We start from the raw sequence: 25,911 nt of genomic DNA, 5'->3' as shown, positions 1-25,911 counted from the left end.
AGAAGCACACATGGAAAGAGGAAAAACCAAGGAAAAATTAAAACATTTCTCCTTGTCACGCGTGCTCTGGAGAAGCGTAAGGTTTAGACACTGCACCAGGTTTATGTGATTTTGTAAATCTGGAGCAGCATCAAAACCCATGGGTGTTGTGTGGCAACACTAACCGCAACATCCATGCAACACCTCCTTGACAAAGAGTAAGGCAACTTTAAGGCACTTTGCATTGCTTTGCCTTAATCCATATCTATGTGTTCATGCAAAGCCATGCAGGATGACTATTCATCGCCTCATAGATATGATTAAGAGGCCTGCGTCACCTGAGCATCAAAACAATTGACACTCCGGTGGCGCACGCCTCCTGTAAATGATCCCTAATGTATTTATGCTTTATATTTGCATATTTATGCATATTATTTATATTTTGCAAATTTTCAGCCAAGGTATCTTCCTCCTTGATTGATCTCATGTATTGGCACATGCAATAATACCCAGCATTACTCTTTTGAAGGTCATAGGATCCCTGAGAGGCAGTTTTGGACAAATCTATTTGTGTTGCACTAGTCCAGACAAATTGTGTACTGAGATGTCTTTAGAAGAATTGTTCATGTCATTAAGGCTCGGTGGAGGTCAAGCTCAAATCTTTTATCGCAAGTTTCCAACCAATCATGAACCTTGAAACTGTGGAAAAGTTTCAATTCTAGACAAGTGGCAGTGGTTCAGGATCTAATAACAGATGAATGAAGCCTTTGTCTCCTGTGGGGAAATACTAGGCTGCAAGAGATAAATTTACGAGAAGCACATAGTGCCTCCTGGTATGCTCCCCACTCTACATATAGACAGTACAACAATTGTAGGTGTAAGATTATCAGCCTATTTTCAGCCCTTGTCCTTTGGAGTTTTGCCCAGCAGAGTCAGTCCCTTTTTGGGTGCAGTTCATGTCTACACAAGTATTCAGTGTCAAAACTGGCTCAAATATGGCGAGCACAATGGGTGCTCACAATTAACATTCCTAAAGTTGTTGATCAGGCACACAGCCAGACAAGCTCCATACGTCTCCGCCATCTATCTGTAGAATCAATAGGTCTACAAAATATGGAGTAGAAGCGGATATCACTCCTAACCCATAGCCTGGCTAAAGATCCAATGGGACTCTCTACAGGGACATTCCCATCCGGAGAGGCACTAGGCAGAATTGTCCCCTGTTGCCAATGCTCCTTGCTCCGGCAATAGAAGCCCTGGTGAAATAGATAAAGGTGGATGTGCAGGTGTGGGGATGGAGATGAGAAGTATCCTGGGAGGACACATATCCCTATATGCGGAAGATATATTGTTGTATGTGTTGAACTTGGAGGTATCCCTGAGGATACACGGTTAGATTTTCCAGGTGTATAGAGCGTTCTGGGGCCTGGGAAACAATTGGAAGAAATCCCTAATATTCCCTATTGGCAATTGGATACCAGAAGGAGAATTACCTCTGCCACTAACATTCGCTACCCAACATTTTAAATACCTAGGATTGTAGGTATCTTTGGGGGACCAATTGCACTATGAAGACAACCTAGCCGCTTTGCTTCTCAGGTTGAAAAATGATATTAAGCATTGGGAGGCACCGCCACTTTCTAATCTTGGCAGAGTGACGCTATTTGAAATTATAAGATTGCCCCATTTTAAGTACATAATGCAATATAGCCCATACACTATCCTGGAGACATTCTTCTGGACGGTGGATAAATTGATCTGTACCCTGCTATGGAGGAACAGCCCACCTTGAATAGCAATGGCTACTCTCAGTTCAGTGACTGAAAATCAAAACCATAAATATCGCACTACCAAACATCTGGGCCTCATTATGATGACCACAATTGCTGCGGGATGGAGACCTCCTGACAAGTAGTTGCACTTGCCATATTATGATAAGACTGCCAGGTGGCAGTTGGAAACATGTATTTTTCTACAGCGGTTTGTGCTGCGACTCAGAAATGGGCTGCATCACAAGCCACAGTAGAAAAAGGCATGTTTGCAAACGTCCATGCACCTTGTGCAAGGCACCATGTGGTGCCTAAATATGTTTAGTGAACAGTGGTTCAATTGGGCCAATGGTCCGGTACAAGTTCCTTTTTAGACAAAGGAAAGAGAATTAATAGTAGGTTCCATACATTTTCATTCAGGACTCTAGAGTATATAATCTAAAGGAAACAGAACAAGTATAATGTAAAACAACCTCCAATATATTTTGTGTATACTGCAATTAATTTACTCATTGCAGCATTTCAAAACTTTTTCTTGAGTCAATATATACTTTTATTTTGTGTTTTTTTGATGATCCAGTGCTCACAGATAATTGAAAAAAAGAAGGTGCTCTAGTGAGTGGAAGAAAGTAAAAACATGCAACTCTTAAAAAACATAACATTGAATTCCTATTAATGAATTTATATAATAAAACCAAGAGGTAATATAGTTATGAGGTTGAAGGCGTTTCAATCTCAAACATTTGACATCATCTTCAGGACAGGTGTGAGAGCACCTAATATTAAGGAGGCACAATGCAGATGGCGAGCCTCCACACTGTAGTATCTAGCGGCGAAATAGATCTTGCCTTGATGTGATTGTAGGGCAGTTAATGGGGCATCTTAACATGGAAAGAGCACAACTAAGGTAGCAGAGTCCTAATATGAGGTTCCGTTGAAGGGTATATGAGTGCTGGGTCAGCAAATGTGAATTTGGTTGGAGCGCTCACCTAGAAAAAACAGATGGATGGAGGCTTACTTGTCACAGAATCAAGCGAGGTAAGACAGTGGAACAGCCTTACCATGGTGGAAATGGACATCATAATCCCTATAGCGATGTCTGCTCAGGCACCGCCTTCATTATAGGATTACTGTCCGACCGCCGCCCAGATGAGCTCCTTGAGCCTGTTGGAGGCGGGAATCTATGCCCCCACCCTCTGCGCTCTCACTGCTTGTTTTCATAATTTGGCTTTCAGACGGTGGCCTTGGATGTCAGGTGGATCGCCACTGATGGCCTGTCAGTGGTGGTCCACACAACATCTTATTGAGGGCCATTCAGTCAAAGATATAGAACACAAAAAAATAGTTTTTCTATGCATATAATAGTAAGTCCAAACGTATATTTGTACACTAATATCGAAACAATACACACAAAAAGATTGTGTGTATTTATATATATGGTCCATTCTAGCATGGAGCAAGGAATTGTGTAATGCGTTACATGTGGAGTTGATAAAAATAAAGAACTGAGGAATTTACCTTGATGCACGATGCCGTCATTCGACTGTGTTACAACAAACAAATGATGGACGGAATGCTGACAATGCAGACATTCTCCCCCAGTCAAGAGATCTGGGTTAAATCCATCGTTCTTTTGCCCACTACGCCACCCCAGTTTAGACATGGCCATATGCAAATCAGTCTTGACCCTGTGCCTCATGGGAGCAGTCCAGCCCGAACTGCCAAGCCATGTCTTCCCTGGACAGGAATCTAGCATCCTAGGACCGGTTTCTGGCTATCAGCCGTCATCAGCCAGGATAGCTTGACTCCAGTGGCGTAGTGAGCACGGGTCCCACGTCTGGGAATACCCATCCCACTTAGGGCGAAAAGCGTTACAACAAACAAATGATGGACGGAATGCTGACAATGCAGACATTCTCCCCCAGTCAAGAGATCTGGGTTAAATCCATCGTTCTTTTGCCCACTACGCCACCCCAGTTTAGACATGGCCATATGCAAATCAGTCTTGACCCTGTGCCTCATAGGAACAGTCCAGCCCGAACTGCCAAGCCATGTCTTCCCTGGACAGGAATCTAGCATCCTAGGACCGGTTTCTGGCTATCAGCCGTCATCAGCCAGGATAGCTTGACTCCAGTGGCGTAGTGAGCACGGGTCCCACGTCTGGGAATACCCATCCCACTTAGGGCGAAAAGCGTTACAACAAACAAATGATGGACGGAATTCTGACAATGCAGACATTCTCCCCCAGTCAAGAGATCTGGGTTAAATCCATCGTTCGTTTGCCCACTACGCCACCCCAGTTTAGACATGGCCATATGCAAATCAGTCTTGACCCTGTGCCTCATGGGAACAGTCCAGCCCGAACTGCCAAGCCATGTCTTCCCTGGACAGGAATCTAGCATCCTAGGACCGGTTTCTGGCTATCAGCCGTCATCAGCCAGGATAGCTTGACTCCAGTGGCGTAGTGAGCACGGGTCCCACGTCTGGGAATACCCATCCCACTTAGGGCGAAAAGCGTTACAACAAACAAATGATGGACGGAATGCTGACAATGCAGACATTCTCCCCCAGTCAAGAGATCTGGGTTAAATGTATGACATTGTTCTGCATTCTGTCCATCAATTGTTGTTTTTGCATTTGTCACCCCGAGTGGGAAGGGTATGCTCAGACGTGAGTCCCTTGCTCTCCATGCCACTGGAATCAAGCTATCCTGGATGACGAGGGCTGAAAGCCCGAAACCGGTCCTAGGATGCTTGTTTCCAGTCCAGGGAGGACCTGGCTTGGCAGTTCGGGCTGGACTGTTCCCATGGGGCACAGGGTCAAGACTGATTTGCATATGGCTGGGTTCAAACTGGAATGGCATGGTGAGCAAAAAAACGATGGATTTAGGCCCAGATCTCTGTACTGGGGTGAATGTATGACATTGTTCTGCATTCTGTCCATCAATTGTTGTTTTTGCATTTGTCACCCCGAGTGGGAAGGGTATGCTCAGACGTGAGTCCCTTGCTCTCCATGCCACTGGAATCAAGCTATCCTGGCTGACGAGGGCTGAAAGCCGAAACCGGTCCTAGGATGCTTGTTTCCAGTCCAGGGAGGACCTGGCTTGGCAGTTCGGACTGGACTGTTCCCATGGGGCACAGGGTCAAGACTGATTTGCATATGGCTGGGTTCAAACTGGAATGGCATGGTGAGCAAAAAAACGATGGATTTAGGCCCAGATCTCTGTACTGGGGTGAATGTATGACATCGTTCTGCATTCTATCCATCAATTGTTTGTTTTTGTCATTCGACTGTGTGCCACTGCATGAGGTGCTCTCCAGCAGGCCGCCTAGGAAAACATATATATATATAATTCAGCAGTTACACTGAGCAAACTATAACTCGCGCCCACGCAATGCACTGCTTATCATCTTACATATTACATCACCACTCATGACATGGTCAGTGGCATCACTCATGACTTCATTGATGACATCTCAAATGACCTGTGTGATTCTATGATTCTATGAGTGCCATTGCCAAGGACAGACTGAAAATACTGGATGTGTTTGACAAAGTGTAAAACACACATATAGACATATTTTTGATAAAGTTTTAGTGTAGCTATTTAGTAAGATACAAATATAATGTTCTCCTTTGTATTCATTTGTCAAAATAACTACATCAAAAATGCATTTTCTTTCTTCACAGCAACACCAGAGGTCGCAATGACATTAGTAGTCACGAATATAAATGAAAAAGTGTAACACAGATATATAGACATATTTTACACTAAGTTTGAGTTTAGTTGTTTAGTAACATATTGGTTTAACTTTATTTTAACAACATATTTTTTTAAAACAACAGCCTTAAAAAATAACCTTCAACATCTAAACACACAAACTCAACATAACTTTTAAAACAAACCGTAAACTATCCATTGTTACTCAAACTTATGGGGAATCAAGAACTGCTGCAAAACTAGTGAAATGCACAATGTCTGAAGAGACCCTTTCTAGAGGGACAAACAAAAAATATTCATGTGGGACAACATCCATTTTATACCATCTAAAGCAGAGTGAATCTAGAGGATCATCTAATTTAGTGGCAGCAGCAACAAATTCTGGTCAGAAACTCCCTTCTGAGGTGCAGACTACTGCAACAGATATGGCTCCAGGGTTGTCAAGAATGGCCACATACTGCAAGGACTGTAGTGTTGTTATAATTGCTGGTAAGCAGTGTGTTACAGATATTAGAAATGCTACCAAAATTCATATATGGTCTTTTCTTCACCCCTCTATCGTCTGCGAAAATGTCATAAGAAGAGTTCAAGTGAGCAGCAAGTAAGCAATACAAATCTGAAGGACCCTCGACTTCAATAGCAACACAACAACACTTAAGTAGAGAGTCCATTTAAAAGTACATTCTCGACTTCAATATTTGGCTCCAAAGATTTTCCTGATGGCATCATACTGTAGCTAGTGCTGGAGAGCAGTCCATAACAGCTCTTTGCAATGCTGAAAAGAATAATAAATGATGTGTTTTTTTATTTTTGACATTCATAGTTTTTCTATATTAGCAGGCATTTCATTATCTTACAAAATCGTCATCTAATAACTATCTGTTGTTCATTTCATTATCTTCAAATTTACTGTAACACTACTTACATATAACTTGCCATATAAACAGGTCAAACCCTCCCTCTACAAACAATTACACAACTAACTTTTGCCAGTTATCATAATTTACTTTCTCACGTTTTAAATATAAGTCAACAGTCTGTGTTTAAATCTTCTAGTAAGTATATCAACAACATATACAAACATATTCTGCTTTTTACAGAACACTCTATTCAATTTTGTAATCTCTTTTTGAAAACTATCAGCTCTAATATATGTGTCTTGTTCTGCAACTCCTTATCTTAACAACTCTTCATTTTTCCTAGACGCATGCTCAGGACAAAAGGAACGAAATTGCCCTTCCCCAAAAACCTTTTCTACATCTGCTACACTACCATGCAAAAGTGGTCTAATTATTTCTCACAAACATAAAGCAGGGGTTTTCACATAATACAGTCCCCTACCTAAATTTTGCATTGTTGAGTGGTATAACACATTTTGTGTTTTAAAATCCGCCATGGAAAGAATCATAGGAATTTTCCTAATACATCAATGAATTCCTGTCTAATGCTAGAAACAATACTACAATTCCATTTGTATAAAGTAACTCTTCTGCAATACCTTATTCTACATTTCTAGATACCATAACCTCTTTTGCTATAGGGCTACTTTAGGAAAGTAGGATCTGCTTCTTATGGTTAACCCCACTTTTTGCTCGATACTACACTGCTTTTGAATAGTCTGACTGGGATCCTGCTAATAAGGACCCCAGTCTATCTGCTTTCTCCCTAAAATGTATTGACATGTACTTAGGTACACTCCAGATTGGATACTAGGATACTCTTATAAGTCACTAGTATATGGTACCCATGTACACAGGGCATAGGTACCCCAGAGGCCTCCCATGGGCTGAGGCATGTATTATGCCACCCATGAGAGGCCATGTAAAATGGAACTACAGGTCTGCCATTAGAGCCTGTGTAGGATGGTGCATGCACCACTTACGTTAGATATAGGTTTAATATATCTATATGTCACTACACTTAGAAACTATAAGTCACTCCTATAGCAGGCCTTGACAATCCTGAAGGCAGGGTGCTGGGTTTTATGTGAGAGGGTGCCCCTGCATGAGCAGAGCCCCTCTGTAGTCTTCGGAGACCATTCCCCCTGGGTTGTAGGTGACATAGCCAGACACATAGGTGGAGGTGCATTATAACCTTGCAGTGAATGCTATCTCGAAAACGGCTGAAACAAAACATGTTGTGTACGGTATCAAACACCTTAGAATCATACCTCCACACTGGTAACCAGTTTGGGAGGTATGATTCCACCCTTAAGCAGACTTCATGGGTCCCTGGTCTTCCCGGTACCAGCATTCTCGACCTGGATAGCACAAAATGGATGCTGCCGACCAGAGACACATTTCTGCCCTCCTGCTGCTGAGCCAAGCTCGAGCAGAGGAAGGCAGCACAATAGGCATCCTGTCACAGGGAGGTGTGAACACCTCTCAGACAGGAGTTAGTGAATTGTAGATGGGTGGGTGCACTTCCAAAGTGCCTGAAAGTCTGCACAAGGGGCACATTTGGTGTCCCTGTGCATAGTGCTTCTCAAACCAGTTCTAGGAGCCATTGGCTCCTGCTCTGGTGAGAAACTGGACAAAGGACATGGGTGTAACCACCCCCCTGTCCTGACCCTCCCCTGGAATGGTCCCCTGAAAGTGTCCAACCCTCTCCCATGGGTAAAATAGGGCTTACCTGGCTGCAGCACCCTATATTTGACGAGGACAAGATTCTGAACAAGAAACCACTGACCTTCATCCGTATGAACACTCTGGATTTCGCTGGACTTCGACTGGGCCTGACTTTGTCTCCCTCTCCATCCAAAGCATCGTTTGTGCCTGTGCACTATACAGGCTCCGTGCAGGACCTGTGGAGCATCAAGGACAACCATAGTATCTCCCTTGGAGTGAAGGAGTTTGCAGGCACCATAATGCAACTGACAGGTCTGCTGATCCTGAGCTCCTGGGGACTCCCAAGGCTCCAGCAACACAGAACATGGGTTCCTACGTTCCTTGAGGTCGAGCGGCCCTTTCACCAAGTTTAAGGCCAATATCCCTCGTGGGGAGCCCATAACTTGAACCCCTGTGCACCGCATACTTTTGCAATTGCATATGCTTGTTGGTGTTCTCCAACTTCGTGCATTGGCCTCCTTGCACTCTGTGCCCTGCAAGCTATTGCCTTGTGAAACTGCTAGAGGTCCCCTTGTGACTCCTGTGCCATCGGCCTGTGGGTCCATTTGAGGGACAACACTGCTTTTTTTGGGCTCCCCTGGTTGCTCCAGAATCTACATTATATTTAAATCCAAAATGAAAAGCTTCTTCTTCAAAGCAAAAGCCCTATCAACTACTCTCACAACTCATTCTTTCTGCTTTCCTGGATCTCTCCTTCTTCTACATTTTTTTAAATTTAACACTAAATTTCCAAGGCTCTAACTATGCAATAAAAATAACCTTTGCGCCAAAACAGTGCAGCTTTCTAAACACCGACTTACAACCCATGCAGGCATTGAAATACTGAAGCACACATGTGCACTAATGAAACACTCAGGCTCTACTCATGCACTAATGTAGAGAGCACCATCATAGTAATTCTATCACCCATATTCCTCAGTAAAACTTTTAAATACATGGATTTGTGGTTAAATACATAAATACTCCCTGGATGATTGAATGAGTGCATAGGTAAGGCCTAGGCGATTCCCTGGGCATACAGCTAGTGCCTAGATATCCCTGACTATGTCATAACTCCATGGGTCATTCATTATCTGTATACTTACTGCCTGCATATTTGTATGAGTATACAACTAATATCTGGTAGTTTGGATGAGGGCATGAGTAGAGCCTGAATGATTCAACAGGTGCATGACTAATGCTTCAATAATTCAATACATGCTTAGATACTGGTAGGATGAATAAATGAGTGCAACTCTAGTGCATGGATGATTGCAAGAGGGCATACGTAGTATATAGGTGATTTATGCAGTGCATGGGTAGTGCATACATCATTGTTTAAGCCAATCAATAGAATCTAGCCTATTGGTTGAGAGGATGAACAGTGTGTCAGCCATTGGATGCATCCCGTGTGTTTTTGGTTGAGTGAACAGGTAGTGCCTGAATGCTTACATAACTACATGGGTAGTGCCCGCTGAATTGAAAAAGTGCATCAGTAGTGCCTACCTGATTAGATGAGTGCATGACTAGTGTCTGAGTGACTACATAATTCCATTGTTAAAGCTTGAGAGATTGGAAGAAAGTAAGTATACTGCTGGGGTGATTGCATTTGTGCAAGACTATTGATTCAGTAATAAAATGACTGCATAGGTACTGGATGACTGATGGGTTTACTATAATGGTACTAGCTATGTAATTACATGAGTAGACCCTGACTGTTTCTTTAGTGCATGTGTGTGCCTCAGTATTTCAACGACTGCATGGGTTGCGAGTGGGTGTTTAGATGGTTGCATAGGTTCTGCGCAAATGTTATGATGATTGCATAGCTACAGCCTTGTTAATTGCTTAAGCCAAAAGATAGTACCTAGGTGAGTAGATGAATGTATATGTGGTGCCTGCATACTTCAAATACTACATAATTTCTGCCTGCCTGATTGCAAGAGTAAATGTATAGTTTCTGGATAATTGAATAACTCCATGGATACTGAATCACTGATTTGATGACTGCCTGAGTAGTGTCTGGTTGATTCCTCGACTGTCTGAATACTGCCTGAGTGATTGGGAAAGTACCTTCATTCCTGTTAGATACATAACAATTATCACTATATCTCTGAATCATTGGTTATCTCCTTCTGGCAGTTTCAAACTACCTGTTTTACTGTATAAATGCTTTTCTTCTGAGCTATGTGTCAGTGAAATATGGGTATCAAATTTGATATATAATTGCATACATGGTCCTCTAGAAACATACATTGCTTTGCTATTGAGAGTGCACATGCATAATGAAGTTTCTAAAACAGAAAACAACATTTTGAAAATTTTCAAAGCACAATACATTTTGTGATAAAATAATAATACTTCTGCTTCTAAAACATATATTCAGCACATCTCAAACAAAAGTTACACTCAAAATGAATCTAGCACCTGAACTCTCGAGGCCATCTGCACTATCAATCCTTCTCAATTTTAAACAAAGCATGTTTGAAGAAAAACACTACCCTCACCCTATATTTAACATTTTCATCAGCCTTACTAAACATAGATCATCATGTAAATATATATGTAACGTTTTAATAGAATAGATGTACACCTTCAAGCCATCTTTCCCAAAATATATACCTCTCTAAATCTTGAAGCAAACCCAAAAGTCACACCGTATATATAGCTATGTGCAAGCACAAAAACTATATACCACCATCTAGGCATATGCAAAGTGGTCATATAAGTTAAAAAACACATTGACAAACACTTCCCAATACATACCTAACAAGTATTACTTCTTTCCATTTCATATACATGCAGACAATATGTTCTCATGTTTTATTTCTCACTATAGTATTCCTGTTTAATAATGTTAAAGTACTACAAGTCCCAGAATGCAAATGACAGATGTATCTACTCTGCACATGATGTTTACACATTTAAAACATTATTAGTTCATCATTACAACTTTCCACAAAACTATACTGTTATTTTTCAATTAAATAAACGGTAAAGAGTCATAATATCAATGTTTAAATATCGATATGCCATAATATCGATGTTTAAATATCGATGTGACACAATATCTATCTGCAAGAATATCGTCAACCAGAATATCGACATGCAGTTCAATCGCCTTCGTTGCTGCCTGCAAGTCTTTGATTTGTTGCTGCATCATCTTGGAATAGTGGCTGGTATCTGTTGGTGTTACCTCCATTGTTTTGACCTTGTTGCGTATTTTCTGTAAGTCAGCCCTTATAAGTGTCACTTCGGTCGTTATGGAGTCCATCCTGCTCTCAAGTGATGCTTGTACACCAGTGATGGCATCCGTGATGTCTTTAAGGGAGGGGTCATCTGCTCCCGGTCTAGGTATGTTCTTCGGATCAGCCTTTTCTGCACCATCCGTTTCTGCGGCTTTTGAGGAGGCATATTTATCCATTTTGGTTTGGTGCATGTTCCTTGCCCCTCTGTTCTTTGCTTGAACGTACCACCAGTGTGGGGGAAGGGATCGCCAGCAAAACCCCACCGCAAAGTTGTTTATCTATCCCAGAGGGTACTACCCGCCGCCTAGCCATAGTGCACCGACCTGCACACCATGCGGCCTGTCAGGGTTTGCCCCCAGAGAAAAAATCGAGTTTGTAGGTCTGTTGAGATAGCCTCTCTTATCGCATAGCTCCTATTTTCGGCCTCTGAACATTACTCACTGTTTAAGCGTTGATAGTGAGGAGATGTTACTATCAGTCCGGGGTGCCACCACTCCAGGCTCGCGGTCTCCTCTGTCCGGCCATCAACCAGTGCCCTGGCCTCGTTTGTAACGCACGCTATGATGAGCGCTCCCGACCAACACAATACCGCCTCTGGTCCCATGAGTTGTTTCCGCGGGCTCTTGTGCTGTCTTATTTCATCCTGGTCCGATTCCAGCCACTCTTAAAGGCGCTGCTTAATAGTTCATCGGTCCCCCTTTATGCTGGCTGGAGTGGAAGGGCGCCAGTAATCCATCAGGAACACTCACAAATATTCTGGCGTGAGCTGCACCCCATCGCACCATTGCGTGCCTATAGGTACAGTCGGCAGCTCGCAATATTCAGGGGCAACAGCAGAGATGATTTTGGCGCTGGAGTGTTGCGCGCTACACTGCTGGGGACCTCACTTGTTTCTGTCGGCAATCACAGAGCTTCGGTCGAGACCAGGCCTCGCTCAGTCATTGAACGCCGCTACCTTCAGGAGGGGGGGAAAGGCACCGATTCAACAAGCTACGCTGCAGCTGACGCGATGTGGTCCCACTGCTCCTCACCTCAGCCTTTTTTCCCTCGTTCGGTGTGTCTCTCTAAGCAGCCAGAGTGTTGGATATTGCCTCCGACTTCTTGCCGCAGCAGTTGTCGACCTGTCGCATGGCTCCATCACTCATGCGAGGCCGCAGGTTGTGGTCGGGCCTTCATTGTCTGTTGGATGCCAGCTTCACGCCGCTGCTGGAGACGGCCATTATAGATTGAGGGGACCCCTCTGGCTTCGTCGTGCGCTTAGCTGTTCCTCTTTTCCAAGCATTTGGATTTGTTAGGCAGTTATTGCTGCGGTGAGAGCTAGAAAGTGCGGAGCTCTCTAACGCGTGTCCATCTTTGCCTGGTCTTAGCCACGCCCCCTCTTTCATACATTTTTGGTGAGGGAGGAACGCTCCTCGGTTGTCCATCACAACACCCAGATACATGTACTCAGATGCTTTCTCAATTGGAAAATCATTCAAGTGTCAGTGCTGGAATTTCATTTTCCTTCCCATGTTTTTCGTTTAATCCGAGTTGATGGTTAGCCCATTGGATTCAACATGATCTTGTCATTTATGTAAAAGACATTGTAGGCCTTTTCTGGTTTTGGATATCAAGAGGGCATCATCTGCATAGAGAAGACATCTGATCTGTTTACCTCCAAGTCTCGGAGCATGTGCATTAACATTCTCCAGTAAAGATAAGATAAAAAAATGTTTAAAAGTAATATGGTTAAAATTCAGCCTTGTTTTAATTCAGTCAATTTTTTTATTTTATAGGTAAGCAAAGTTATGTCCCCAATTTTGTCTTGGAGTCAGGTATTATAAAACAGAGTCATAATGCTCATCAACAAAAGTGTCAGATTGCTCCTCGCCGCTAGTTTCCAATTCAGGATGTTTCTGGGGACTGAATCCAAATCTTCTTTGAAATCCAAGAATCAGAGTTACAACATGGATTTAATTGTGAGGATATTCTTGTGATGCTATCAGTGAGGGTTGCCAAAGACAGAAGATTTGCAGAGGTTCAAATCCCTTCTCCAAAGCCAATTTGATATGGGGGGGACAATCTACTGGTTGTCTGACCATGGTTCTTTTAATAACAGGCCAGCACTGGTGTTTGCTTGTTGTCAAGTAAGGAGACTTAACAATAGTTGCCCGAGCCTTTGCTGTTGCCCCCTTTGTAAACTGAGGGAATTTTTGCTCCATACCAGGAGTCAGGAATCTGTTGGGTGGTGATTTAGTGATTGTAGATCGGAGATAAAATTTCCAACCAGAATTTAAGATTAGATTGAAGTAGTTGCTGAGGTATGCCACTTACACCATCAGGCTGAACCCTATTTATGATCTAAGACACTTGCATACAAGTAAATCTTAACACCACGATATGCTGCAATTCGGGGACTTTATGAAACATATTTTTTTATCCTAGAAGACAGGCCATTTATTCTTAATCAACCCCACTTTGGGCCTCAGTTAAAATAGTCAACCCATTGCTCTCAGTGATATTTGTGTTCTATGCCTGTTTACAATGGCCTAAAAGTCTTTGGCATTCCTTGACTCACTTGCCTGTAGTAATCAGTCCCAGATTTTGCTGTTTTCTTTTCATCTATCAGCCCATATCCCCTTTTTAGGTCTCCCTGAACCAGCGCATGCGCTGGTCTGGCGAGACTTTTGTGAGGGCTTAAAAAAATGCTACCATTGCCGGCCTAGAGCTACAGTGCATGTGCGCGCGCGTGCACCGCGATCACTTTCACTTTCGCGGCTGCACGGCTGCTTGGATGTTCTTGTTTAAGAGAGGTGTAACACCCGGGTTAGGAACAAGAAGGAACCTTCAACACAGAGAACAAAGGCCCTGGTGCAGTGCAACGTTTGCCACTACCAGTACACATGGCGACAATTAACACACTGCCAGGCTCAACCCCGTGAGGGGGTCCAGGGACGCACAACACACAGTTGTTCTCGAATGGAATGACAGACTGTGCTTTGAAAGATGTGTCATGAATAAGTCAGACTGAGCATGACCTGGGGAGGTATCTACTTACCAGCGCTAACCCCCCCTAACACAAGTCTGTCTTGGCACTGGATCGCTATCTGGTCCATGTCGCAGAGAAGGACTCCCATGGCATCACTTCTGTTTCAAGACGCTGGCACGGCTCTGCAGCGACAGCTCAGTTTGCCATGCTTACAGAGCACTGTCTCATCAAGGCTGGGATATGTGATGCTTTCACCTACTTCCTGTCCCTCCATGTAGCCAGGTTTATTATTAGACCCTTCGGTTGCATGCATCTGTCATGCAACTGGTAAATGCAAATGAAACGCAAAGGTGGCAACGCCAGTCTGGATTTAATGTGTTAACACATGCAAACAGGCATGCACAAAGGATTTTAGTGTGAATGAGCACAGTCAAGCTACAACTATTGACTTTGCCCATGCTAGGCGCAGTGCTTAATTTGGAGGGGAAAAACATAAGTGCACGGTCAGCGCTGCCAATGATAGTACCTACACAAGTACTTACCATCACACTGCTCCAAGTGCGACAATTCAGATTGTTCAAGGCCCTCAAAGCAATAGGAATGACTTGGCAGCAGGTATTGGTTGTTTTACATGCATATTGAAATATTAATCAACTGTTGCTCTGCTCATCTTTAAATAACACAAACAGCACCACCATGTGGCAGCTGTCATAAGTGCCGGTGTTGACTATGAAGTGCCGGTGCCGAGCACCGGAAACCACCAGCTCATATTAAGCACTGGCTAGGTGTAAGGAGAGCGACTAAGACTTTTTGCGTTCCAAGCTAAATTATATTACCTCTAGCAACAAGGACATTTATTGCAATTTGGCATAATCGAGGGCCATTTGTGGTGGCACTTGTATGCACCTGCCTACACTAGCTTAAATACATCATCAGCTCTAGCCGCCTCTCAGGCGATGAACTGTACTCAGATACACATCTTCCTGGCTGTTTCTTTTCCCTTCACCTTTACAATATAGTACTAGCTTGAAGCTTCCGCTGCTATGTTTTATGTGTGAACGTTCACTGCTGTTGCCTGTCCTTATTTGTGCTGAGTATGTTTAGAAAGCTTGCACTGCTGCTGCAGGGTATAATGAAGCATGCGCTGAATAGGCAAAAAGACCTTTTCCGATCGCTTTGGCTTTTCAGCCAAAAACGTGCACGCGTTCCATTGCCTTCAATGGCATCGCGTGCACGTCTGGAGATTCACTTGCGGGAGCGAGCGGCACCATATGGTAGCAATTATCGCTCCTGGCGCTGCTCGCTCTCACAAGTGAAACGCTTCACTCGCCCCCTCCTCTCGCCCCTCCCCCTGCTGCAAGTGTTTAACCATGCAACAGTTAATGTTGTTGCACCAAGGATATTGTGCTGCATAACTGAATACTTATAAGGTCCCAAAAGCGAGACCGATTGGCTATGCCAATGCTTGTTGTAATTTGTTCGTAGTGGTGGAATTTCAAGTCAGCGGCCAATATCGGTCAGATTACATCTAAAGATTTGTAGCTGAGGGTTGTAGCTCTTTCTTAATATATCTTGCATCAGGCGAGAGCATACATGGGTTCCTTTAATGTTGCATTACGGCAGGGGCCCTCTTTGTTTTGTAAGAAAACTTGTTTATTAATTTCTCAGCTCCCTCTACCATGCCCTTGAGGGGCCAGTTTGTGTTTTGGCCAAAGTTTCTACTAACAGCCGACAGCTCTACCTGCTGTTTTTAGCAAATGTGACATCCCATTCCAGTTATTTTAAGTTGAGTGTTGTGATGACTTTACCAGGTTCAGGACCCTTTATGTTCAGGACTCTCTTATTACATAGTTGCAGGTTCTGCAGATTGTGGTCACTTTCAGTACGTTGGTCAATTTTAAGGGATTTCAGGGATTTTATCAGGGGATGGCTGATGAAGGTGTAATCTACAGTGGTCTGTGATCTAGTGGAGATACGAGTTAAGGTCAGCAGTTGGCTTTCTTTTGTCGTTCCATTCAGGGTTCAATAGCCGGCTTGGGTGCAAATCTTCAGTGTCTTTTCTCAAGCAGGTCTCTTCTTTTAAGCAACAGGTAAATTTGATGCAGTATGGTCCATTGTTTGTCTTATTAAGGCACAATATCCTCTACAAATCGATTGTCCAAAAGGTTCATGTTGAAGTCACCTCTGAACAGCATTTGAGCACTGTTTTAATTTTGACCAAGGTGCTTAATTAATGTTTGGAGTTTTGAAGTAACCACACCTTTCTGTGATTGAAGTGAATTAATATAGATGTTTATAGTTATTACCTTGCGACAAATTTTCTATTCATGCTTTTAAGATCCAAGATTATTTTAGATCTATTTCATTATTTTTTAAGTCTAGATTCAACAAGATGTGGAACTTCAGTCCTCCTTTGGATCTGCCCTTTGACTTTTTTGTGCTATGGTGGTGAATTCAATATATGGAATTAATTATTTAGACTCCATCCAAGGAAAGTGGAAGAGTGAGGCTTTACCATTCCAGGCTTAAGGCCTCACTCTGCTACTTCAGAAATGCAGGCCTGCGCTATATTTACAAGAATATGGTGCAGTCCTGCGTTTCCCCCTGCGCTGGCGCTGCACTTACCTGCCTAGCGTCAACGCAGGCACCCTTGCACCACAGTAAATAGGAGGCAGCGTTAGAATCAAAGGGTGTTGTGGTGGAACGTCCACAGCAACACCATTGCCTTCCCCTTTTACGCTAAGCATAGCGTGAAAGGGGGCTTTAATGCCATCACGTTACAGAAAGTGACGTTGTGATGGTGATAGGGGCTTGTAAATATGCCCCCATGTTTCCTTTAGAACGCCCAAAATAAGCATGATGGGTGATGCTAAAAAATTCACAAGCCCTGCTCTTGAGCAAGCAAGGGGGGGGGGCGTGCAGATAGAATGGGAACATCACATGTTTTGACTATTGAACAATATTGCAGCTTCTTTCTAAAAAGCAATTTGATTGTAACAGCTCTATCACCCTGTTGTTTTCTTTTCTATGTCATAAAACACAGTTTACTGCGTCTAATCTGAGGTGCGACCTCCAGTATTTACCAGTGGGTAAGATTAATTAATGCATTTCACCCCTCATTTTTTTGTTTTTCTCAGTGCAACATCTAAGTGCAACGGGTATGCTCAAATGTGGGTCCTCTGCTCAATATAACACTAGACTCAAGCAGCACCAGAAAGGAAAGGCCTAATTAGTCTAAAAGCAATCTTTGTTTGCTTGTGTTCTGGTTTAGAGAGACCTGGCTTTGGCAATTCTGGATGAACTGTTCTTATTAGAGCAGGAAGAAGGTTGATTTACAAATGGCTGGGTCTAGTCTGAGGTGGGCGAAGAATCATGGACTAGAATGTCGCCTTAAATAATTACCAATGGCTTAGGTTACTTGGATCATTCATCCAATCACTTTTTTGAATTTATCACAATTTTGGGGACTATAATGAAATATCAAAAGACTTTGGGATCAAACCTAAAGATACACATTCACCAAGTGTTGAAATACATGTGGCTATTATTACTAGTGAGAGTAGAACTAATAAGTCATTTAATGCAAGCGGCGTGTTTATATGATACATAATATTTGCATAATGTATGTTTTCTGCATGACGGACTTAGAGTTGAGGTGGAATTGATACAGTATAACAACAGTTGTGCAAAAGCTTTGCCTCACTTATGTCCCAGTTTTCTTTGTGCTGAAATTATCTTGATTGATACAGAGCATGGTTGATCATGTTAAGAGTCTTCCATGTGATCAGAAGTTTGCAATTTAAGACTAATGATTTAGAAATATATGTATTTGTCCATATTTATTTAGCTGAAATGCAACAATATTGGGATCAGCTGACTTTGTAGTAAAGTGTTTGGATTTGCTTTCTCCAGAAACGTTGTTCTAAATATATTTGCTGTGACTTTCCGAAATATGTACGCAAATTAAGGTATTCACATGCAACTGCAAAATGGTGTAAATGTATGTTAGAACTGGGGGTCTCTAGTTGGCAGAGGTAGGTACCTTTGACCTAATAGGGAGCCTTGCTTCTAGTCAGGGTAAGGGAGTACACTTCTAAAATACCCCTGCTCACCCCCTTGGTGGCTTGGCACGAGCAGACAGGCGTATCTCAGAGGCAGTGTGTACAGCATTTGTGAACACATACAGTAATACAGTGAAAACACTACAAATGGACACACCAGCTTAGAAAAATAAGTAATCTTTATTAGACTTAACACAAGACCAAACGATAAAAATCCCCAATACTTTAATCAAAAATACACTTTAAAATGTTAGAAATATCTCAGTGCAATGTAGATGGTAAATGCAACACTTTAATCTCAAAGTACCTTGGATGCGTCACACAATACAAACAAAAGAGTCGCAGGAAAGGTGATGCATTGTTTCCTTGCTTCTGGGGAGGTGATGCGTCTGTTTCTTACTGCGGCGCAGGGGAGGTGATGCGTCGGTTCCTTACCGGAGAGGAAGTGATGCATCGGTGAACAGCTACAGCAGCGGCACGCTTCTTTGGCGATGCGACAGCAACTGCTGCGGCACGCTTCTCCTCGTTGCGTTCCGCTTCCATCTCCCAGCGACCCAGTCTTCTCAGAGGGCCCAAACAACAGTAGGCACCTCTCTGCAAGTAGACTTCCACAGCAAGGGAATTCAGGGGAGCTGGTGGTGATGTCTTGTATCCCTCAGACTTCAGGCAGAAGGCAAGTACAGTTCAAGCCCTTGGAGATTCTTGTTCAAGATTGCAAAAGTACACACAAAGTTCCTTTTCTCCTTTCCTTGGCAAATAAAATAACCACTGCATGCCAGCCCCAACAGCACAGCACAGGGGCAGTCTCCTCCTTCAGCTACCTTGGTTCTTCTCCTTGACAAAGGGGTCGTCTTGATTCCCAGAAGTGAACTAAAGTTCTGGGGTCTGGGTGCCCCTTTTTATACACACAAATCCTTTGACTCTGAAGGCAGAGAGTGTCTGTACCTAGTCCAAACCAGTTCTGGGTGCATTCTGCCAGTGCACAACTTCTTCCTTTGTCAGTGTGGTCCAGGGTCATCAAACGCACCACAGGAGGAGGAACCAGCATTGTGGAATGCAGACACAGCCCTTTTCAGGCCCAGGTGCTACTCCTCCCCTCCACTCCCAATGCAGATAGGTCTATTCAGCCTAGTGCTGACTCACCCTGTCTCCTTGAGCCACCCCAGCCCCTGTCACTCACAAACCAGACATGCTGTACACAACCTAGCAGAGGCAGGCTGGATGGTTTGGTAAGAAAATACCTACTTTCTAAAAGTGCTATTTTCAAACACAGAATATTAAAACCAACTTTAATAAAAAATAGATGTATTTTATCATTCTGAGTTCAGGCATTCTAAATTTGTTTTTCTACCATGTCCCCTGGGTCAGTTAGGATTATAAGATGTTATAATCAAACTGCCCATTCTGGCCTATGGGGACAGGTAGCCTTGCAATAGTGAAACACGAAAATGGCTGTAATTCACTATCAGGACATGCTAAACACATCAGGGCATGTCCTACCTTTTACCTGTAATGCATCCTGCCCTTGGGCCTACCTTGCTTCTAGTCAGGGTAAGGGAGTACACTTCTAAAATACCCCTGCTCACCCCCTTGGTGGCTTGGCACGAGCAGACAGGCGTATCTCAGAGGCAGTGTTTACAGCCTTTGTGAACACATACAGTAATACAGTGAAAACACTACAAATGGACACTACACCAGTTTACAAAAATAAGTAATCTTTATTAGACTTAACACAAGACCAAACAATAAAAATCCACAATACTGTAATCAAAAATACACTTTAAAATGTTAGAAATAGCTCAGTGCAATGTAGATGGTAAATGCAACACTTTAATCTCAAAGTACCTTGGATGCGTCACACAATACAAGCAAAAGGGTTGCAGGAAAGGTGATGCATTGTTTCCTTGCTTCTGGGGAGGTGATGCGTTGGTTCCTTACTGCAGCGCAGGGGAGGTGATGCGTCGGTTCCTTACCGGAGAGGAAGTGATGCGTCGGTGAACAGCTGCAGCAGCGGCACTATTCTTTGGCAATGCGACAGCAACTACTGCGGCACGCTTCTCCTCGTTGCGTTCCGCTTCCATCTCCCAGCGACCCAGTCTTCTCAGAGGGCCCAAACAACAGTAGGCACCTCTCTGCAAGTAGACTTCCACAGCAAGGGAATTCAGGGGAGCTGGTGGTGATGTCTTGTATCCCTCAGACTTCAGGCAGAAGGCAAGCACAGTTCAAGCCCTTGGAGTTTCTTGTTCAAGATTGCAAAAGTACACACAAAGTTCCTTTTCTCCTTTCCTTGGCAAATAAAATAACCACGGCATGCCAGCCCCAACAGCACAGCACAGGGGCAGTCTCCTCCTTCAGCTTCCTCGGTTCTTCTCCTTGAGAAAGGGATTGTCTTGATTCACAGAAGTGAGCTAAAGTTCTGGGGTCTGGGTGCCCCTTTTTATACACACAAATCCTTTGACTCTGAAGGCAGAGTGTCTGTACCTAGTCCAAACCAGTTCTGGGTGCATTCTGCCAGTGCACAACTTCTTCCTTTGTCAGTGTGGTCCAGGGTCATCAAACGCACCACAGGAGGAGGAGCCAGCATTGTGGAATGCAGACACAGCCCTTTTCAGGCCCAGGTGCTACTCCTCCCCTCCACTCCCAATGCAGATAGGTCTATTCAGCCTAGTGCTGACTCACCCTGTCTCCTTGAGCCACCCCAGCCCCTGTCACTCACAAACCAGACATGCTGTACACAACCTAGCAGAGGCAGGCTCGATGGTTAGGTAAGAAAATACCTACTTTCTAAAAGTGCTATTTTCAAACACAGAATATTAAAACCAACTTTAATATAAAATTGATGTATTTTATCATTCTGAGTTCAGGCATACTAAATTTGTTTTTCTACCATGTTCCCTGGGTCAGTTAGGATTATAAGATGTTATAATCAAACTGCCCATTCTGGCCTATGGGGACAGGTAGCCTTGCAATAATGAAACACGAAAATGTATTCACTATCAGGACATGCTAAACACATCAGGGCATGTCCTACCTTTTACCTATACTGCATCCTGCCCTTGGGCCTACCTTAGGGGTGGCTAACATGTAGAAAAGGAAATGTTTAGGGACTGGTAAGTGGGTTCACTTACCAAGTCAACATGGCAGTACTGGACTGCACACAGGCTCTGCAATGGCAGGCCTGAGGCACACTTTACAAGCTGCTTCTGTGGGTGGCACAACCAGTGCTGCAAGCCCACCAGCAGTATTTGATTTATAGGCCCTCAGCACACATGGTGCACTGCAATAGGGTCTGACAAGTAAATCAAATAAGCCAATCATGGAGTCACTAATCCAATACAGCACTTTACAATAGAGAGGATATGCACTTTAGCACTGATCAGCAGTGTAAAAGTGCTCAGAGTCATAAAACCACCAACAACAGGTCAGACAAAATACAGGAGGAAGGCAAAAAGTTCAGGGATGAGCCTGCAAAAAGGGTCAAGTCCAACAATGTACAAAAAGGTTTATTGCAACTTAGAATTGGGGGCAAAAAGAGGAGGGATATGAAGAAGAGAAAGGAAATTTAGTTGGAAGATACCGGAGATTGGGGAGCCAGTTTTACAGAAAATTGATTGGACAGCAACAGGTATTGGGTGAAAGAAGTAGGTGTATAGAAGAGCTGAGAGGAGTGTGGTAGAGGTGCTCTTCAGATGGAGTATAACTAACTAAGCAATCACTTTGCATCTACAAGGAGTTTAAGGAGGGCATAAAACATCTTTTCCAGTGATGGTACCAGGTGTACCCTCTAATGTTCAGTGACAGGGAAGACCACTACAGTATCATGAAAGGATCTAGCCCTCCGATAAAACTTACCCAATGCACTGCTCCTCAATATACATCAGAACTTCTCCAGTGACCCAAAGTATGCTTAACAAGCCCTAGATCTGTCCAAGAAACTACATTTACAAATATATCCTGGAAAACATGATCAGGTGAGCGAGGAAGAGAGCATGCAATAATTGCAGGCAGGCGCTATTAGAGAGATATCAGAAACCAATGGATGGTGCGATCATTGGTGTCACCACCTTTTCTCACAAATCCATCCAAGAATATAGGCCAATTTCCAAACTTTGGAGAATCCACAATGCCACTGGGAATAACAAATCCCCACCTTGTTCTCCTTTAAGAGAAATAAAAACAAATGGGACATGACTGTATACATATAACCACAACCAAAGAAACAAACCAAAACTACTGACACCCCTTTTTGGGGACTTTCCTTGGTTACTGAGCACTGCCCTCGGGGCAGATGTTCTACATGCCAATACAAACAATTTGAGACAGGGACAACCATACAAATCAGCAGACATTGCAACTGCAATACTATCAGTGGTACTTATACGATTCCATGCCCTTCCAACGTCCAGTATATTGGTATGAATATGCAAAAGATCTGGATCAGCATCAACAAACACCAGAGCAATATCAGATGCAGCCACACCACAACTCACATGAAATCACACTATTTAGAACTAGTGCATAGTGAGAATAAAATCCAATTAGTCATTATCGAACAGGTGGTAAACTATTCAGGAAATATGAACATGAAAAATATGCTCCACATTATGAAACAGAGGTGAGTGTACCGACTTAAATCCACATTACAGTCCTGAACAAAGATATTAATTGGCAGGTATGCTCAAATAATTGATTATTCTGATAAATAAATTAAACAATCTTTTTGTGGCAATTCAATACATGTGTTATCACACCATTTATTCCAAGTAAGACACACATCTCATGGCTGTCAAGTTTTCAGTGTCTTTATTTATGAAATTTCCATCTATTCAGTCTGCTTATGAGTGGCATTTCACTGCCTTAAAAGTAACATCATGAGTTACACTTTACCAAAAGTGAAATAAACCCCAATATTCAATTGAGGACAAGCGTCCACAATCAACTCTAAAGGCCTAGCTTAGGCATAATGATTTCATACTGCATGATGATAAATCATTGCTCCTCCCTATGTAGAATTGCTTCTCATGCATAGTTGTGGGTGGCAGTCTGCAAAGTTGCAATGATGATCACTGATGTTTTATCTTGGGTTGCAGAGCTCTACTCGTAAAACAGACCCTTCACTAACAGAAGTCTTTGGAGTCACCCTGGTGGTCCTTGGTTCAAGATGCTGGTCCAGCCCTTTACTCAGGCAGCAGGGCAACAGAGTAGCAGTCCCTCTTGCAGAACAGGGCAGCAGTCTTTCTGAGCCTTCCACAGGTCCAGAGGCGGACCGAAGAGATGGGTTTGAGGGTCCAATGTTTAAACCTAGTGCCCACTTTGAAGTAGAACATTATAGAGAATTCCACACCAAGAGGTGCTTGGAATTTCTCGCCTCTATTCCCTAGCGCCAGATTGCCTGTGGTCACAATAGACTAGTGTCAAACTGTTTGTGAGTGTGCGAAGACAGAGTCTTTGCGAGGTGCAATTGTGGTAAGTGATCACTTCTCCCTCCTCATCAAATGAGAGAGGGTCGGTCCTACCAACACCTATGGCCCATTGTTTCACTGTCTGGGAGCAATACACAAAGAACAAATATCAGCTACACCTAGTCATGTGATCCAGGATACAGTTAGTATAACCAAATGGTTAGGACAAGAAAATGGCAACTTTCTAAAGTGGCATTTTCAGAACTGTGATTTAAAATAAAACTTTACAATTCTTTAAACACCAAACTCAAAATGACTGCCTGCTCCTTATTGAAAGTTATCACTTATTAAATGTATTAGGGCAACCCAATGTTATCCTATATGAGAGAGAGGCTTTGCAGTAGTGAAAAGCAAATGTAAGAGTTTTTTACTACCAGGAAATATAAAAATTAAATGTACATGACCAACTTTACTTTAATACACTGCACACCGCCCTCTGGTCTGCTTAGGGCCTACCCTAGGGGTGACATACATATTAAAAGGAATGTGTAAGCCTGGCAGGAGGTTTATTTTGCCAGATCAAAATTTAAGTTTAAACTCCACAAACAGGCTAGAATGGCAAGCCTAAGACATGTTTATAGAGCTATTTAAGTTAGTGGCAGAATCAGTGCTGCTGGCCCACTAGTAGCGGTTAATTTACAGGCCTTGGGGCTATGTCGTACCACTTTGCTAGGGACCTACCAGTAAACTAAAAGTGCCAATTGTGTGTAAGATAATTTTACCATGCTTAAAGGAGGGAGCACAAGCACTTTATCACTTTCTAGTTGTGGTAAAGTGCTCAGAAATCTAAAAGCCAAAAAATAGTTAAAATAACAGAGGTTTGAAGGCAATACGTTTGTGGTTGTCCCTGCAGAAAGGACCAAGTCTAATAGTGAATATTTATCATTTGTGCATCACCAAGTAAGTGTCTTGTTTTATTTTGATCGTATTAAACTCATTGCTTCCCTAACACTTCAGAATTACAAAGAAATTGCATTTTCTTTTCCTTTCCCAACTGCTGAATGTGCACAGTTCATTTACAGTTTTTACATTTTTTGCATACTGTAAAAAACTTGGGGTGGGCAGAGCTCACGAAGTTTTGCTCCGCTGAATACTATGCAGTTACATAAAATCTCTACTTCGAGTTCTACAAGTGGCGTAATTTCAACATGTTGCGCTGTTCATGGGTATATTTAGCGCAGGAGCTTGTTCCGTGCTGTAAAATCAGTACAAATGACATCAAGCACCACAACAGAGGACTATGCTTCTTTCTGGCGCTGAAGTAGATTTTCTACTTGAACAGCAGCTTTCTCAATGCAAACGGTAGCCACCTGCCGGGACTCATCCTAGAACTCAATCTCACTTGCGCTTTTCAACTTAACTTTGGCAAGTTACGAGCAAGGACAAATTCTGCAACACGGCAGTTAACTGAGTTTTTCTGGATGTGGGAAAAATTCCGTAAACTCCACCGGTGAACCAGGGTTTACCATCGAAAAATGGCATCCTACAGCCTTTCCATTCATACACTGTGTACCTGCGCAAGACTGTCACATAATTCATGTTACTTTTCTTTCTCTGACTGCAAAAGTGAGAGGAGTTTTTAAACACCAATCACCATATTAAAAAACATAAGCAGCATTTGTCAGAAGATGTTACCTGACATTTGACCTTTATCTTTGAAGCGCGACAAAAGTGACAAGTTAAATAGAGACTGTTAAATCAAGACTTTAACACATCTTCATTTATTGCTTGGACTTTCATAACCCACCAAATCTTGGCTTGTGACCCCCTAGTGGGTCGCAACCCACAGTTTGAGTACACTGATCCAGGCCCAAATCATTTGGCTATGAGAAAATGAGCATAGCCCCATGTGCTAAAGCTTTTGTCTAAACAAGAAATCAGGAGCTTTGAGCTCTGGTACTGAACACATGGCTGTCTTCAGGGTATGAAAGGTTTTCTTAACACACCTCTGTCAAGATCACCTTCTTTGGATGTTTCATGGACTTCAGCTCCATCAGGGGGGGGAATTGTGCCATAACATTCGCAGTGGGTCCCAGAAATGCTCTCACTTAGATCTGTATTTTGAGAGGTTCCCATGCTATGACGGTCTTGATCTTGGGC

At 43.0% G+C, this 25,911-nt stretch overlaps 1 protein-coding gene across 1 annotated transcript in view; it reads right to left on the bottom strand.

Annotated features, from left to right (window-relative positions):
• The window catches only part of LOC146796875 (vomeronasal type-2 receptor 26-like), a 134,563-nt gene extending 123,052 nt beyond the window's left edge, over window positions 1-11,511 (bottom strand). Inside the window, exon 1 of the mRNA XM_085631408.1 lies at window positions 11,167-11,511. Within this exon, the coding sequence (XP_085487534.1) occupies window positions 11,167-11,511 (345 nt within the window). The remainder of the gene's footprint in view (window positions 1-11,166) is intronic.
• Window positions 11,512-25,911: the final 14,400 nt, after the last annotated feature.

Source organism: Triturus cristatus, chromosome 10 (genome assembly GCF_964204655.1).
Source record: "Triturus cristatus chromosome 10, aTriCri1.1, whole genome shotgun sequence".
NCBI classification, from domain to species: Eukaryota; Metazoa; Chordata; class Amphibia; order Caudata; family Salamandridae; genus Triturus; species Triturus cristatus.
Note: the sequence above shows the minus strand (reverse complement) of the source record. Positions and strands in the feature narration are given on the sequence as shown.